General features: G+C 45.9%; 1 protein-coding gene across 1 annotated transcript; it reads left to right on the top strand.

Annotated features, from left to right (window-relative positions):
* The first annotated feature begins 2,273 nt into the window (after positions 1 to 2,273).
* MFAP5 (microfibril associated protein 5) lies at positions 2,274 to 13,283 on the top strand. Its single transcript, XM_005150244.4, is given in 10 exon segments — positions 2,274 to 2,477; positions 2,480 to 2,531; positions 2,918 to 2,980; positions 5,658 to 5,705; positions 6,813 to 6,848; positions 8,082 to 8,117; positions 8,870 to 8,905; positions 9,682 to 9,769; positions 10,235 to 10,308; positions 10,876 to 13,283. Coding segments are annotated over 10 exon segments (693 nt in total). The 5' UTR covers positions 2,274 to 2,339; the 3' UTR covers positions 10,998 to 13,283.
* Positions 13,284 to 17,533: the final 4,250 nt, after the last annotated feature.

The following is a 17,533-nucleotide window of genomic DNA, read 5'->3' as shown; positions in this document are numbered from 1 at the left end:
GGGTAGGTGCAGAAGGATGTTCATTATTCATATCTCCAGTCATGAGGGCTGTCCAGCTATCTTTGTCTTGTCATGGGAAAAGATGGGGGGGGGGGGGGGGAATAACAAGGTTCTTTTCTGTCCCAAAAAGCACACCGGTTAAACAGCTGTGAATCCAGCAGAATGACAAACAGGAGAGCTAAGCCGAGAGCCTCCATACTAGATCGGGGCCTGCAGACACCGAGCCACACCTCTTGAAGAATGAATGTGCTTGGACTGCAAGAGTCAAAATGGGGCTTCGCATGCCGGTGTGCTGGAGCTTCCTCCAGTGTCCACAACGAGCAAACCCACTGCTGTTTTATCTGGTATACAAACTACTGAACTGCTTCCCAGCCGGCGATTCCGTCAGCAGGAGCATCCCCCGCACCTGCACCAAGCTTTCCAAATGGACGAGTGGTGCTAAGCGCAAGGGGTCTACGGAGCAGCTGGGGGGAGGGGGGGGCGGAAGGGGGAGACACAGTGAAAGAAACAGAAGTAAAGCTCAAAAGCAATCAGAAGAAACCTTGCCCAGGACTAGAGGTGAATCCTGCACTCTGTGGGAGATGATGGTACATCAGCACATCACTAGACCAGCGCATTTGGCATCACTGAGAGCTTCCAAATAAACGTGTTCTGGACTCGTGAGATATTCTAATTACCAGTTAGGCAGTAACAGAGGATTGACAACACAAGGGCACAGAGAAAAACAAAAACCAAAGCAAGCAGTGTGGAAAGGTGTAACCCAAGCATACTGCCATGTGAACTTCCAGGAAATACAGGAAGATTCCTCAAACCAAGGCATGGTTACAACTTCTGTCACTTTCTTTTGGTTGTTTAATTGCCTTTCCACCATCTCCAGTGGACTGAGTTTTAGCCAGTCCCTGAAAATGGGAATGGTGGTGTCTCACTCCAGTGAGAGGGAGAGATGGTGCTTGGGTCCAGAGAGCTGCCCTTTTGCTCAGGGAAATGCCTAGCTTTCCCCATCCCCTCTACCTCTCTTGTGTTACGATGCACCACTGGTGCTTCCCCCACAAGTTTAAGGAGGACCAGAAATAAGGAGCAGTGGTTCTGTCTTTTCTCTTGAGCACTGCCACAACTGATGCTCAGCCACTGTTAGGTAAGAAGTGGCAGCTTCAGTTATGTCACATGCAGGTAATAATTTTCTGGGTCTTGCGGCAGCAAGGGCATAATGAGGATTTCCTTAGTAACTGTGTACAAGGCATTATAGGATTTTATTCTTAGTCCTCAACTTATTGAAAACAAACAAGGGTTACCTAGCTACCAGGATAAGCCTTAGGGGACATGGCTTGCCCCTGCAAGGTTTCCATCTTTCATTGCTGTGAGGAGTTCAAGTTATTTCCTAGGTTTCTCCTTGGCTTCAGGACTGAGATTGTGCCCTAAAGCTCATACAGGGGGCACCGTCTAGCCAGTGCCTCCTCAGACACACAGGAACAATTCCAGAAACAGCAAAGGGAAAAGACGGCTCTCAGAACGCATCAGGACATGGGCTGATGTTGGAAGAAGGGTTAAGGGAGAGTGGTTATTACAGTGGGGCTCATGGGCTTCCCTCCACCCTAAAATGTAGCATGCTTGGAGGCACAAGGCAGTCTGTCGAATGACAGTGAAGGGTCAGATCTCATTCTTCCTCCTCCTTTCTTCGTTTATGTCTCTCCCAGTTTAGTTTTCCCCCACTCGTTTTCCCTATTCCCCACCTTCCTCAGTCTGGCCAGAACGAAAACGCCGTTGCAGAACGGACCCTGTGCCCGGTGCCTGTTCCGTGTCCCCCCCGCTCACGAGCCTGGTCCTGGCGGGAGCTCTATCCACATCCACATCCATGCTCCCAAGCCTCATCCCGTCGGGCGGCGGTGGCGCGAGAAGCGGGGTGATGTCACCACCGTTGCTGCCAGCCGATTGGCTGCGGGCCAGCCCGCGCCACGGGGCGCCGCTGTCCCGTCCCGCCAGTCCCCGGCGGCCGGAGCAGCGCAGGCCGGGCGGGCCCGTGTCCGCAGCGCGGCAAGGGATGAGGGGTCCGCAGAGTGCGGGAGGCAGGCAGGGAGAGAGGAGGAGGAGAGGACCGGAGGGCTGGGGTGGGAAGAGGCAGGAGCTGAGTGGGGAAACAAGGCTGGACGTAGCGCCTGAGGAGGAGAGAAGGGCTTCTAAGGAGGGCGAAATGGAACGGGACACAACACAGACACAAGAATCCATCCCTGGTGCTGGGCAGTCCGGGGGGAATGGGAGGAGCGGGCTCCCTTCGGACAACCATAAACTCTGGAATGAGGGTGTGAGCTGCTTCTCCTTGCTCCCCCCATCATTCCAGATGCATGATGACACCACATCCCACCATCTCGCTGGCTTTTTTTTTTTCTTTCCCCAAATTGTATTTTGAAGACAACCAAAAGCAGAACGTGTTCTGGGTGTGGCTGCATGTGATTTACCCAATAGCCAGAGTGGGGGGGACTGCCGAAGGGGAAAGACAGAGCGGCTGCTGCAGGGAGTGGACACCGAGGGCTGCAGTAAGTGATGGGGACCCTATCTATTCTCTCAGTGCTCCTCAAGATAACCTAAAAGTAGAAGAGAGTGGAGGGAGATAACAAGGGTAAACTTCTCTTTGCATGCTGGGTGTGTGTGGAGGGAGGCTTAGCCGCATGGATGGGAAAAGAGATGGAGAATGAAGAAAGGTGGATAGAGAAAGAAAGCAGCTGTGAGTTATGTGTTCAGTCTAAAACGTTTCGGAAACACCTGGAAAACTGGCTAGATGAGGAGGGAGGTGGGTAGGAGGGAGGCTAGAAAGGCCAACTTGGGAGGGAAATGGAGGCAGCAAGCAAAGAGTTTCTGTGCTATAGTGGAGGTTATCCTAGTTCCAGCCTTTGCTGTCCCCTGATTCCTCTTTCCTCCACAGTGATGAAGACCTCTGGAGCCTGTATACTGTTGTGTTTCTTAGCACTCTCCTTGTTCTCAGCTGGTGAGTCCTTGTGCCGGGGGAGGATTTCTCCTCCACCCTGGCCCTATGGAGTTTCTTACACAGGCTGATGTTCAGTGACCTAAGGAGAAAGATGTGTAGATGAACAGTGAAAGGGAAAGGACCAAAACAGAAAAGGCAAAGTAGATACAGGGATTGTAAAGAAAAGTTTAGGAACTGGGAACTGGTTCCCATATGTGTCCGTTCCCCATTAATTACTGGGTATTACAAGAAACAGCAGCGCACAGCTTCTGCTGCAGGGATGTTTGGGTAAGCAAAACACCCAGGTTGGTTTGAGAAAGAGGGGTAGCTGTGCTTTGTGCTGACTGTAGACTCTTATTCTACCTGGCTTGCCATGATCCTTAGAACATCTCCCAGTGCTCCACAAAATCTCTTCTGTCATTGTTGTGAAGCATTTGCTGTCACAAGTGGTTCTTGCAAGAATGGCCCCATTCCAGGCCACTCAGCTGCCAGGAACTTTTGTAGGTGTTTTATATAGCAGTTGTGAGAAACCTGACCTCTCCATAGTTGAAACCATCTCTCTGCTTTCGTTATTGTGGTTCTGGTCTGATGCTCCACATCTTTGTTTACTTTGAGTTACTTAGACATTATAATCTGAAGACTCTGGACAGACAGCAGAATATTAATTGCAGTGAATGGAAAAAGCCCAGCACAGGAAAGGCTGTATGTAGGAGACAGATGACTGCACCTATCACAATCAAATCAGGATGTTCCGATCTACTTTCCTTGGTCCTTCCCTCTTGCTGAAGCCTGATTCTGCTGCCAGTAGCAGTACTTTTCCCTGTAAAGGTGCACAGTCGAGGACATCATGTTTGTGACTGAAGCAGGGAGGTGAGGCATCCAAGAAATGCGCTTGTAGGTGACCTACAAAGTTAGAGGAAATAAAAAAAGGCTGTAGCTTTTATAATGCATTGCTGAGATGAGTATTTCTTACTTTTGTGTGTTTTGCTGTGTCATTTTTGGATTTCTTTGGTTTTGATTAGTTTTTTTTTCCTTTGGTTGTTGTTTTTCAGTTGTTGGATTATTTTTTTTTTTAACTTGGAAAATAACAGGAATCACCAGCTGGTCTCCCATTGTCTCTTTTGGTTTTGGGTAAGCTCCTGAGCAGTGAATCAGGATAGCAGTTTTAGACCTCAAGAATTAATTTACTGCAACTTGGACAGTAAAGTCCAGTTGTTTATAAAGCATATGAATTGCATACCAAAGCAAATGTAAGTTCAAGTGATTGAATATTGGATAAGAGAGTCACTTCTTTTATCTCCTCTTATATGCAGAGGTTTCACTTCACTTCTGTTGTTTTAGAATTGGACCAGTTTTCTGGTTCTGTTAGGGAGGGGAAAAAAAGAAAAGCTAGTAACAGCTGAATTTTCAATGTTAGAAAGGCTGGGGAGCCTCCCTGCTTCTTCTGTATGACTCCCATTTCAAATCTGGCACTGCTGGCCTCTGCAGTGGTTTCAGAATCTGCGTCCTTCATTTTGTATCAGAAACAAGTGAGACAGTGTTCAATATAATTTTTTCTCCTCTACTTGTTACCATTAAGAGATTAGCCAGAACAGGGAACAGTTTGGACTGCATTGTGTTGTGCACTCAAGTCATTATGCATGTCTGGCTCTCCCGGGGTCCATTGCCAGCAGCTGACCCCTCTCTGGCAGCTGGGTGGGGAAGGGAATAGCAGGGTCCAGCTACTCTTCTAATGCTGCAGAGCAGGATTATATAGCGTCCCAAGAGTCCCTCTTCAGCCTGCAAGTAACTGCTCTTGGAATGAGGAAGAACTAAGACTAAAGCTTCAGACCCAATAGTTTTTACCCATGAGTGTTTCCATTAAGAACGGAAAGCTAAAGGCTGAGTTCATAAGACAGGGTGTACTGTTTTTTGGCTGCTCCTGCACACATCCCTGCAGTGTCCTGGTTCACTGGGTTTTTCCTGCCAATTCCTTCCTTCATCCCACCCCAGTTATGCAGACATTTCCCTCCTCTGTGGCTAGCAGGAAATATTTTCATATTCCTGGCTGCTGTGGGAAGCAGCTCTCTCACCCTTTATATTTGGACAAATGAACATTTTAGCTCAATTTCTTCTCTTCCCACACAGCATGCACAGATAGGCCTTCATCATTTTCATATGCATGCACAGGTGCTGAGAGGAGAAGGGTTATCTGCTCTGTGCAGCATGATGGACAGGTAATTATTCGCCTTAGGAGCTACAAGGCCTGGAGTCTGTTTCTTACAGTGCAAATGACTCAGTCTGTGACCCCAAGAAAATAGTTTCCATGACTCTTTTATAAAATGGGGATAGGGATTTTGACTGACCTCCAGAGCAGAGGAACAATGTGCAATTTGTTTTGCAAGTGCATCAAATGGGGTTTCAGAAATACAAAGTCCGGTGGCAGATCTGGAGGCATTTACAATCTTGTCCCTGTGCCTAGCATTTGATCCTGGTGGAAGCAGCAGGAATAGGATTAGGACCCACTGTGTCCGCAGTCTCTTAACGGCAAACCCAGCCAGCAGTGGAGGCTGAAGCAGAGAGATCATTTCTCCCTTCAGCAGAGGGCAGTGGTGTCTCCTGGACTGATAAGCATCTGGTAAACATTTCACAAGGGCTGCAGACTGTGGAAATCTCTCTCTGTGTCCTTTCTTCACTCCCTTCTCTTCTGCTCTTGCAGACTGGTTTCCATGGGTGGTCAATGGGCAAGAACTGGAAAGTGCAACTGGTAAGTATTACAGGCACGTTATGTGCTAAAGACTGTTTTGTGCGACCCAGATGTTCTGTGGCATTACAGCCTGTTTAATTGCAAGTGCTGTTCTTTTTTTTATCTTGCCTCTGACATTTGTGAGCTTGCCTTTCAATGGAGATTAAACAAGCCCTCCAAAGACAGCCTGTTAAGTGGTGTGTGTTCTTTACAAGTAATTCACTAGTGTTGGAGTCCTGAACACTTAGCACATGAAGTTATGTTCACAGTTAAGGGTTGTGGGAGATCCACAAGAGCTGATTACTCTTCAGCCATGAGATGCTTGACAATCCCAAGGGTGCACAAGTGGCATGGTGCTTTATCAGTGAGGCCGCTGAGAAAGGATATTGGCTGGTCTTCATACTGGTTGTGTTGTTGGAGGTAAATTTGTTTTATTCCTCTGGACCTGTTTCCATTTCAGTGATGTGATAAGATAAAGTGATAAAAAGATAGAAATGTATGTTTGCATCATGCTTCAGCACCCAGAAAAGCCACAAGAACTTGCATTTTCTACAGACCAAAGCCCCTGGCAAAGCCACCAGACGTCTCCCAGCTATGATCCTGCCATGTGTAATATCCGGGGCTTTCCAGGCCAGTCCAAAATGTGTCCACCAAGCTTTCCTTCACACCTCATCACACCATCAGACCTACCTCAGCTTTGCCATCAGTTGCCTTTCAAAGAAACTCATCTGCTGATGAATTTCTGCAGTTGAGTCTGGGTTCTGGAGTTGTCTCCCTCCTTTTCTGTAGTGGGTGCCTCAGCTGTCTGTCCTACTGTGGCAGAAGCCATCAGAGCATCCGTTTCAGATGTCTGTCTTTCCCATCGAAATGCTCTGAATATGAACGGAGAGTTCAGTAATGGTTGATGCAGCATTTGCACTAAGAAATCCAGTCCCAAGCCTCATGGAAAAGGAGGTACAGGTTGGGTACAGGTGAGATGGAGGTTCTTTATGTAAGTATTTACAGGATTGGATCCTGCTGTCTCATGAGCCTACCATGGAGGCTAAGGTAATTCATGCTAGCTATGGCTAGCTATGTAAGGGACCACAAAGTAAAGACAAGCTCTCTCAAGGATATTCTCTTTTCCAGGTGAAGTTAGCACCGACTCTCTTATCACCACCCCTGGTAAGCTCCTATCTCTTGGCAACTTCAGGCTTCTTTTTCCTTTTTCATCTTTACTTCTGTCTACACAGACCCAGAAATTGCTCATTATGCCTCTTCCCCACTTCTGACATCTAGCAATGTTCTTTCAGCATTTGTGGCTCTCTGGAACTCCTTTCTGTGCTCCATTCAGGGAGATGAATTCAGGGGGCTTAATGGGCTGTTCTGCAAGGAAATGCCAGTCTCACCTGGTGTACTAGGGCTCTCTGAAGCTGTTTGCACTGCAGGAAACCATGACATAAGAAGGTGACACAGTCTGAGCTTCCAGAGAAGGTTGCAGAAAGGAAGAGACTAAATGATGAGAGAGGGAAATTGGTCAGGTTCACCAGCTGACTGGGCAGCACTGGAGTGACAACTAGCAGCCATGCTTGAGCGCTCAGGAGACAGAGGTGGTGAAATAACCTGAAAGACAGTAATAAAGCAAACTCTGAGTAGCGGTGGGATGGAGAGATTGCAATGCTGTTCTTTCAGTACTGTTTTCCCTGCTGTGCCTGTGTCTGTGTCCCTGAGGGCAATACAATGTATGCAAAAGGTAGGGTAGATAGAGGACACTCAGAAGATGAGCCCTTACAGTGTGCAATGTCCCTCCTTAAAGAGATGAGACTTGCTGTGGGGACAGACCCAGGTTAATGACATGGGAGTGTGGGCATTTATGAGCTGGACTGATACTGCCAGACTCAATGGAAGAGAAGGCCAGAGGCTTAAGAAGGAGCCTCCCTACTTCTTTCAGATGAGTCCTGTTTCAAATCCAGCACTGCTGGCCTCAGCAAGGGTTTGTCTCTGCTGGGACAGTCTCTCAAACAGCCCCCACCTCAGAAGGTGGGGGGGATCAGGCAAGGGCAAGAAGAGGGAGAACACATCTGGTTGATGAAAAAGCCTAAATGTGCAGACTTTACAGCAGAGTTTGGCTTCAAAACACTTACTGTGGAGGGATCAAGAAGAAAATCTTTACAATGGATGTGCCATGAGACCCATCTGTGCTCTACAGTGTCCCATCAGCTCTAAGACACACTGTTTGTTAACAAGGAAAGCCTGCAGTTACTCTGACAAATCAAATGGTAACAACATCACAATTAGCATTGTCTGTGAACCAGGTGTGGGATCCTACAGGTCAGGCATGGTGAACCACTGGCAGGACTGTGGGAGGGGGAAAGAGGCTGAAATTAGGATCTTTTAGAACATCTTCTCTTTTTCCAGCTGCAGCTGTCACACCGCCCGTGCTTCTTAGTCCTGGTGAGTTTATTCTCAGTTCAGACCCAAATGTTGTGGACCCACCGTGCCCAGAATCCTGCTTTCCTGACCGCCCTAAACATAGCCCTAACACCCAAAAGCCTCATTCTCTTTACGCACATGTGTTTTGTCTGTGCTTCTGGCTGACACTATGGCAGATGAGCAGGAGTAGAAGTTCTCTGTAACTGTCAATGAAAGCTTGCACTGGCAGTCAGTTCTCCAGGTTCCTTTCCAGTTCGTCACTGGGTAAATAATAAAATGTACTGGTGTACTGTTGTACAGGTGGGTTGTTTTATCATAGCAGAGCAACTTCCTTTTGACCCTTTGTCATGGACATTAAAGAACCAGTGGTCTGGTGATGCGTTTTCCTAAAGGAGTCATTGTTCCTTAGGAAGAGGCAGATGTAGGCTCCTTTGCTTCTTGTCTAGATGGACGGCAATCACAGCAACTAAATGAATTTACCTGATCTTTTGAAATATAAGTCAAGATGCCCTTACAGTTTAATTTTGAATAGTAGTGGTAATGCTTTATGGTGAAGCTTGGGCAGATTTTTAGCATTGTTGGCTGGGTCACTGGCAGTAGATTTGTGTTGGATTTGTACCTTCTCTTACGATTTTATGTCAGTAACAATGAAATCCTTTTCCATGTTAGAAATCACTTTTGAAAGAGCTTTCCAGTTACTTGTTTTGAGTAAGCTAATGTCTAGAAAGGAATTACGGTAAATCGCACTAATGTTGCCACCTTCTGTCTTCCAGTTCAGTCTGACAGTGAAACTACAACAGCTTCATCAGGTATGCCTGCACCCCCTCCCAGACCTACTTTCACCCACCCTATTACCTCTCCAGGCAGGTGCTGTCTGAACACTTTATCTCCTGGAGAATTCCCTTTACCCTGTTCCTTTAGTTAGAAGTACTGGAAAATGACGGCAATGGAAGCTAAAGTCTTCCTTCTGGGAGGGGTGGAACTGGCAGATCACCAAACCGCATGTGCTGGCTCAGTTTTCTATCATTGTCAGTGGGCAAGACCTGGCATTTCAAAAGGAAAAGCAAGAAAACCCACCATAGTTTGCTACAGGGCTGATTGTCTGGGAAAGAAAGGAACTAGATTTGTGTCCAGAAGTGTGAGATTGCAGACGTGTAGAAATACGTGCCTTAAACATGAGACTGCAATTTGTACTTCATTTCTTTGTATCTCTCCCATTTACAGCATGTGCCTTCTAAATTGAGGATTCCCACTGGGCTTATTTTGCATTTCACTCAACTTTCGCTTTCTTCTGTCTTATGAGGCAAGGGTATCAGAAATCATAGAATCATAGAATAGTTAGGATTGGAAAGGACCTCAAGATCATCTAGTTCCAACCCCCCTGCCATAGGCAGGGACACCTCATGTCTGCCTTATTTTATTTTTCTCTAAACCATTTCCATCTCTCACAAGAGAGTGGAAAACAGAGGTTAAGTGCTTCCCCCAGAATCCTAGTGGACAGTACCTAGTGACAAAGCTGTGTGTGTGCCAGCATGAGTGCACCTGTCCATGATCCTGAATTGCACCTCTGTGTGTGTGTTCCCAGACTGTCGTGAAGAAAAGTTCCCTTGCACACGCCTGTACTCTGTCCACAAGCCAGTAAAGCAGTGTATCAGCTACCTCTGTGTTACAAGGTAAGAAACCAGCAGTCCCAAAGAAAAGCCCTAAAAAAGTCTCCAGAAATGGCATGTTCAGTTCAGCACTTGTTTCCCTTGAAATTTAGAGCTTCCCTCAGGGAACCAGTTGGTGAAATGAATCCTATCCTCAGAGTGTCCTTTTAGGGTGATTAATTGAAACAGCACAATAGCTATTATCTGTGCAGCACCATGGAGCTGTAATGTGCCCTATATTGTAATCTCTGTTTAAGGTATTTGGCCATTACATCAAGTCTTGGCAAAGATTACTTTCCTATTGACAGCAGTCTTAGTCTAGGCTAACTAATCCTAAAGATTTTGGATTTGCGTCCTCATCAGTGAATATTTTTATTTAGTTTATTACGTGTATCCCTGAGTATGTTTATTGCCTGTATCCCATGTTTGTTTCTTTGGGTCCCTGTGCCTTTTGCTTCTGTCCTTGGCGTGTTCCTGGTGGTCCTCCAGTGTGCGTCGCATGTACATAATAAACAAGGAGGTGTGCTCTCGCATTGTCTGCAAGGAGAACGAGGTCATGCAAGGTGAGTGATGGCATAAGCTAGCCTAGCTGAGCAGCTGCAGCCATCTGATGATGGAGTCTCCAAGCTCAATAATTACCCAACTGCAATCCATGTGTAGTAGTTTCCCTGGACTTCATTTGGGGCCTTGCATCCAGTGTGCATGCCATGAAAAACTCTGGGAAGCAGATATTGTACTATCAAGAAGTATGAGAGCTCTGCCTTCCTCAGTCTTGAGCATGCTCTATTAGCCCCAGACACACTTTTACTCAAACTTGCCTTTGAGGTTAAAGAGTAACTCTCAGTATTTCTGTTCATGACTAGAAAGAGGATCCAGTCTAGATTTCTTATGTAGTGTCTTTTTTTGCAGCAAAATATGAGTGATTTTAATGTATATTGTACATTAATAAAGCCAGAAGGAAATGAACAAAAGCCTAAGGACTTGTTCACTTGCCTCATGAATATGAGGATTCACCAGTTCCAACAGTTTCTGTAGATGCAGTGAAGGATGTACCTCTAGCTGTTCTGGTGGTGAAGAGTTTGGAGGAAGCTTTGATTATCTGTCAACCTGTGTGTCTGCTGTGTCTTCAGATGAGATCTGTCGCCAGCTGGCTGGCCTTCCTTCTCGACGTCTCCGCCGATCTGGGCAACCCCTGCACCTCCCTTGCAGACAGCTCCTGGAGCAGCAGCGCAGAAGGCCTGATGCTCTGTGAGCTACCAACAGTAGAAGAGAACAGAAATCATCATCTACTACCTACAACCCAAGACAAGTCCTTGTTTGTGATTTCTCCACTGTTTCCTTGCTTCTCTGCCTTCCCCCACATCCTCTTCTTCAGGTGCTGTAGTATACAGAGTCCCCTCTCTGTTAGTCCGTCTCAGTGGCTGTTGCCATCTTCTGAATCTGTTGCCGAGGAGGTGGGATGCTCGCCTCTTTTCTCTCAAACTAGTTGGCTTGCCGTGAACTGCTCATTTCCCAGAGGTCCTTATAAATGTGCTGCATCTTCTCTTGCTCTGCCTCAGGAGAGAGACAGCCATGGGGACAAGGTGTTGTCCTTTCCAATGGTACAGATGCCCAAAGCTGCATTTCCTGTGGAGGAGTACAGACCTCTATGCCTTACAACTCCTGGTGTAGGTTTCTTGCATGACATCAATATGAGTTTGGTTATGGCTAGTCAGCCTCAACCTCTTTGCCATATGATGGCACAGCCTCCTGCTTTGTCTGCTGGCCTGAGAGAAGTGCAGAACTGGGATATGAACGGCCTTCAACCCAAGGTAAACATTGTTGTCCCTGTATGGCATTTATAACTACCTCTGGGAAGTTCTTTGTCTCAAGCCCATTGCCTCCCTCACACACAACTGCTACCAAAAGGAAAAATCCTGGATTTCATATGGCAATGTGTTTTTCTCAAGAATATTATGTTGGAACAGAGTGCTGTCTCTTATTCCCCCTTCTCTCCCCTGTTCTGTTCCTCCCTTCCCAGTGAAGAAATCTCTTGATGCCCATTCCAGGCAAGTTCCAGGGAGCAGTAAGTATAGCTGCTGCTGCTCCTAAGCCCAAGAAAGACCCTTTCTTTGCAGTACTGAGAACTTGCAGTGAATTAACTTATCCTGGTGACTTGTCTTGGTCTGGCTACCTCCACACTCTCCAGTTGCTGAGCCTGCTTTTAGTATCTCCACTTGAGTTCCTACCTCTTGACCTGGGAGCTCCTGCACAAAGCAGAAGGGAGTCACACATTGGAATGGGATTTGGGAGAAGAATCGTTATCTAGGATCCTAAGTTTTCCTGTGGGTTCTCTGGCTGTGCTGACCTGCACAGCACCAGGTGCTGGTGGGGAGATAAATGTATCTGCAGGCCAACCTGAGGAAAAGAATTCACTCTGGTAGCACTGGATGTCTGTTTGAGAACTTTGTTTTCCACATACATGGAGGACATTTCCAGGTATATGGGTAGGTTTCAGTAGAAGGCTGGGTAGGGTAAGTGGGGAAGAGCTGTCTGAAGTGTATTATTCTACGTGACTCCTAGTGGCATGATTCTGTGAGGCACCAGGGCTAAGCAGTCTAGCTCACTGCAGCAGAAGATCAACAAGACTGTATTTCTAGAATGTCTAACCATTGTTACCAAATAACAGAAAATTAGTTAGCTAGAGTAGGCATTCACCCCCATCATATAATATGTATATTCTGCTGCTGAACTGAGTACCATTCAGCCTTGCAGAAGTACTGGTTGCTGCATAGAGCCAAGGGCACATGATATAGGTGACAGTTTGCTGCACGGAGGCAGACTTCTCTGAAAAAAAGAGCAAAACAGTTACAATAAGAGCCTCTCCTTCTGCTGTATGCAACAAGAAGCTGGTTCCATCCCCTGTGTAGGGGAACACATCCTGAAGCAGACACAGATTTGTTCCATTAAAGGTCAAACTTTGCCATAAATGGGCTAAATCTCTGTATATTAATCCAGTATACATCAGATAGAATTCCAAGTTAGGCAGTGATTGGAATTTCATCCTATAGCTAGGGGCATTGTAACCCTGCACAGAAGATGATGCACCTCTTGAGTGCTCGAGGCTCCTGAGACTGGGAATGGAGGAGGAATTTCTGTGTACTAAGTGTAGACATTTCTGTAGAGAGGAGGGTACTGAGAGCTTGATCTCAAAGACATTTGAGTCACTGGCTTCGATGCTGGAATGCCTGTGGAATTTGCAGGAATGAGAAGAGATGTTAGAGAAAGCACTTGGAAATTGAACCAGGCATAGTCTCCACTCTGTATTTAGAGCTGAATGTAAGCTGATATAGAAATAGATATATACCTGTATAACATAGCTACTGTAAAGTATATAGAAAATTAACATTCATACAGTTTGGGGAACAGTTAGAAGCCTTTCTGTTGCTTGCTTTCAGCAGGGACAGGAAGAGGTGCTCCTCTACAGGAGAACACTGGTTTAATGGTTTAGTCCATATAATGCACACAAAAATATTAAAAGAAAATTTATTTCCTGTTATTCTTGGCAATTCTCATTTGTTTGGGTTTATTTGTCTCTAGCTACATTTCCTCCAGATTTGAGGGGAAACTTGACTGCAGCCCAAATCTGTCATTTGGGCCTTTTTACTCCATGCTAGCCCTCCCTTCATTTGTGAATCACAGGTCTTCCTGGGAGGTTGTTCTTTTTTTTCTAGAGATACAGAAAGTTATCTTCAGTATTTCTTTTTCCATGGATAGCTGTGCTGGATTTTCCTGACAGTTGGTAGCTGCTGGGCACAGGGATAACTCTTTCCAGCCCATGAGATTTGTGCTGAGATTGCATTTTTTCACTGTGCATTTGCCATGACCTGCTGGTGGCAAATTATCATCTCCAGGTAAAATGGTAAGAGCTACGATAAGAGCTGTGATAAATCATCTTACAAGCAAAGAAGAATTTGTTCACTGGAGCTATTTAACTCAATAATGGGAATAACTGAAAGACTACATTAAAAATTACACATGTAGGTCAAAAGGATTAGGAAAGTTTATCTTTCATTGAATGTCTGACTTTGCATAGATTCATCACACACCGATTGTGTATCTTATTTTGGTTGAAAAGATGGAGCACTCAGAGCATGGGGGACTCTAGGCGCTGTCTTCATGTGCAAGCAATCAAATCAGAATTTATATGATATTTCTAGAGCAAAATTGTCTGTGGCCCGAATTACCCATGAAACTGCTTCTGACAGTGTCCCATAGTTCTTCAGGACTAAACCATACAATGCAGGTTATTGCACAGCACGATCCCCAGATGTTCCTATCTCAGATGGTTACCATAAAAACAGCCTCAATGCAAGTTACTGTAGATATTGGTCCCATCCACACAGGCCTGTCCCTGCTCTGACTCATGAGCTTTTCTTGGTGTTTGCAGTGTTCCTCTATTAACACGTTCCATCGGCTGTGTGAGCAGAGCACAACATGCCATCAATTGTAATTCAGTTTATTCTGCCTTTTCCTTACAGTACTGGAGTCCACAGACAGATTACCCTTCTCCCATACACAGATTTATCTCCCCTGACATTCCAGCCTGAATTGTCATGCTGTGTTGCTGATCTTTGAGTGTTGCTATCTCTTATAAATTGGGGAAATGGTTTTAGATATAGCTCCAGCTAGGTCTGTTTCTCATGAAACTGGACTGGCCACAGAGAAAGCTGCCAGTGTCCCATTTAGAAGCATGATCTAGAGTGTGTGGCTGATTTTCATAACTCCTTCTGACCTGGAGCAGGGGTCAGATGGCCTGCAGTCATTCCATATACAATGCCTCTTGCTCGTTTTGCTGTCACGGCTCCTGAGTATCAGTAAGTGCTGCCAATCTGAAGACTGTTGTTTCAAGACCAGTGCTCTGATGTCTGGTCCCCAGTTTGAAGTGGTACCTCACATTGCTGGATATATGGAGCTGGACATTCCCACAAGGGAAGCTGGCCACACCAAGAGGGCTCTGCTGCACAAGGCAAGCTTGTTCCACCTTCCCATCTCCCATTCTCCTCTTTCTTCTCTGCCTCTATTTTCCTCATCCCTTCTCATTTTTCTCTGTATATTCATCTCGGAGCAAGAAACATGGAGAGAAAGACAGTGGGGCTGAGTGGGGCAGCAGGAATGGTGCTCAATGAGGTGACACATAGCATTCATTGCCAAGTGGGGCTGGGGGTGCTGCTTGGACCATGCCAACACTCCTCTATTGCCGTCTGGTTATCTCGTACCATGACTCCCTCTGCTGCCAAGCTGTGGATTTTCTGAAGAGAAAGAGGGGAAAGAGCAGTGAGGGGAGAATGGCACTTCAGGTCAGGGTCAGCTTGTGCACTGTGTGAACAGCAACCACATGCATTGAGGTGGCAAAAACAAGGCAAGGATGAAGGGTAGTGCTGCAGGAAAGCACAGGGAGGCTGTTAGAAGCGGCTGCCATATCACCTAGGAGCTCCATGTTGCCAGGGTCTTGTCCACAAGAACCCAAAGCATGAACAAAGCATGTTGTCATCAGGCCTCTCAGCTTAGAGGGGTCCCTCAAGGGCAAACTGCAGGCTGGGGTGGGGGCTTGACCTTCATAGTGGGGAGTGGTGCTTGCAACCCATCCAAAAAGAGCACTTCTGCTGCAGAAAGAATAGCTGGGTTTAAGACAAAAAGGTTTTTAGTTTAGGTTTTTATTTTCTTTTAAAGTGAATGTTTCTGGGTTTTTTGTTTGGGGTTTGTTTTTCTTTTTTTTTTTTTTTTTTTTGGGTGTGTGTGATTTGGGTTTGTTTTGGTGTGTTTTTACTATTTTCAATATATATGATCCCATAACATTTACTGCTGGCACCACATCATCTAACGTTACTTGACCGTTGTGAACAGCCCTTTGACTGGGGCACAGGAAATCTGAATTCCATTTCTGGATCTCCTCTTCACCTCCTGTTCTCTGATCTTCAGCATATTGCTTTGTTTCTCTGTGTTCCCTGCCATCCTCAGCCCTCGTAATGTAGCAAACTGGAGTAAACTCCCACAGATTAGAGAGGTGGCTTTTCGGTCCATTTAAAAAACAACTATTAAAAAAGTGTGTGTAACCTCCTGAATTAATTTGTCTGCCTTTGCTATCAATGTAAATTATTATTTTCAAATAAAAACGTTTTGAATAATACAAATTATCCATTAAAATGCAACCTGCATGTACTTGTTGCTGCTATGTTGAAAGTGTATAAAACCCATGAATTGGTGAAAGTCATCAGCAGAGATGACACTCAGAGTGCTGGCTTGGGCGTTTTAGTAAGATTTTGATTTCCATACAAATACAACTTGTCACAAAACAGACATTAACAGAATATGCAACAAATAACAAAGATGTAATTCAGTGTGTCTAAATAATGTGATCTGTGAATTTACCTGATTAAATATAAGAACAAATGTACATGAAACTGTGCATGTTTTTAGATACATGTTTATTGAGATAGTACACCTCCCCAGTTTATAGCAGAGATAAAATGACAAGATGTAAGTTAGCAAGTAGAGCTAACTTCGAAGCTGAACAGTTTGCTCAGGGCCTTGTCCATCTGAATTTTGAAACAATCAGCAAGGATGGAGAATCCACAACCTGTTTCAGATGGATAATTTTGTTCTGATGTCAGATCAGAAAATCCTTTGTTGCAGCTTTCCTTGGTTGCCTGAATTATTCTTACTGAGCATCTCTGAGCACACTCTTGTCTCCATTTCCCCTCCAACATTCCTGCAGACTATTGCATAAAATAGCAAGAAAAAAGCATTTAATTCATAGAATCAACCAGGTTGGAAAAGACTTGTAACATCACCAAGTGCAACCTTAATGCCAGGACTGCAAGACCACCACTAAACCATATCACCAGGGGCCTCGTCTACACAGTGTGTGAACACTTGCAGGGACAGTGACTCCACCACTGCCCTGGGCAGCCTGTTCACATGCCTGACCACCCTTTAAGTGAAGGAGTTTTTCCTAATACCCAGTCTGAACCTCCCCAGTGCAGCCTGAGGCTGTTTCCTCTTGTCCTATCCCTTGTTGCTTGGGAGCAGAGACCAGCCACCTCCTGCCTCCATCCTCCTTCCAGGTAGTTGTAGAGAGTGACAAGGTCCCCCCTTGAGCCTTCTCTTTGCCAAATTAAACACACACACACACACCGCAGTTCCTCAGCTGTTCCTCATCACACTTGTGCTCCAGACCCTTCACCAGCTCTGTTGCCCTTCTCTGGACCTGCTCCAGCACCTCAATGTCTCTCTTGTAGTGAGGGGCACAGAACTGAACACAGGATTCAAGGTGCGGCCTCACCAGTGCCCAGTACAGGAGGATGATCACTGCCCTGATGTTGCTGGCTATGCCATTGCCAAAGTCAGCTCACTGGAAGTCAAAGGTGAAGGTTTTGCTGACCTTCTTCTTGACTTCTTCAAGGATTGAAAGTTCAATCATTTCATGATCACTTTGCCCAAGACAGCCTCCAACCATCACATCACCCACCAGTCCTTCTGTATTTGTGAACAGCAAAGCCAGGCAGGCATCTCCCCTAGCTGGCTCACTCACCAGCTGCATTAGGTGCATCTTCCACACCTTCCAAGAACATTCCAGATTGTTTTGTGTCTGCTGTGTTGTACTTCCAGCAGACAAGTGGGGGGTTGAAGTCCCCATAAGAACCAGGGCAAGTGATTGTGAAACTTCTCCCAGTTGTTTGAAGAACACTTGATCTGTAGCTTCATCCTGGCTGGGTGGTCTATAACAGACTCCTACCAGGATATCAG

The sequence above is a fragment of the Melopsittacus undulatus genome, chromosome 5, assembly GCF_012275295.1.
Source record: "Melopsittacus undulatus isolate bMelUnd1 chromosome 5, bMelUnd1.mat.Z, whole genome shotgun sequence".
Taxonomy (NCBI): Eukaryota; Metazoa; Chordata; class Aves; order Psittaciformes; family Psittaculidae; genus Melopsittacus; species Melopsittacus undulatus.
The sequence above is the reverse complement of the archived record's forward strand: the minus strand, read 5'-3'. Positions and strand labels throughout refer to the sequence as shown.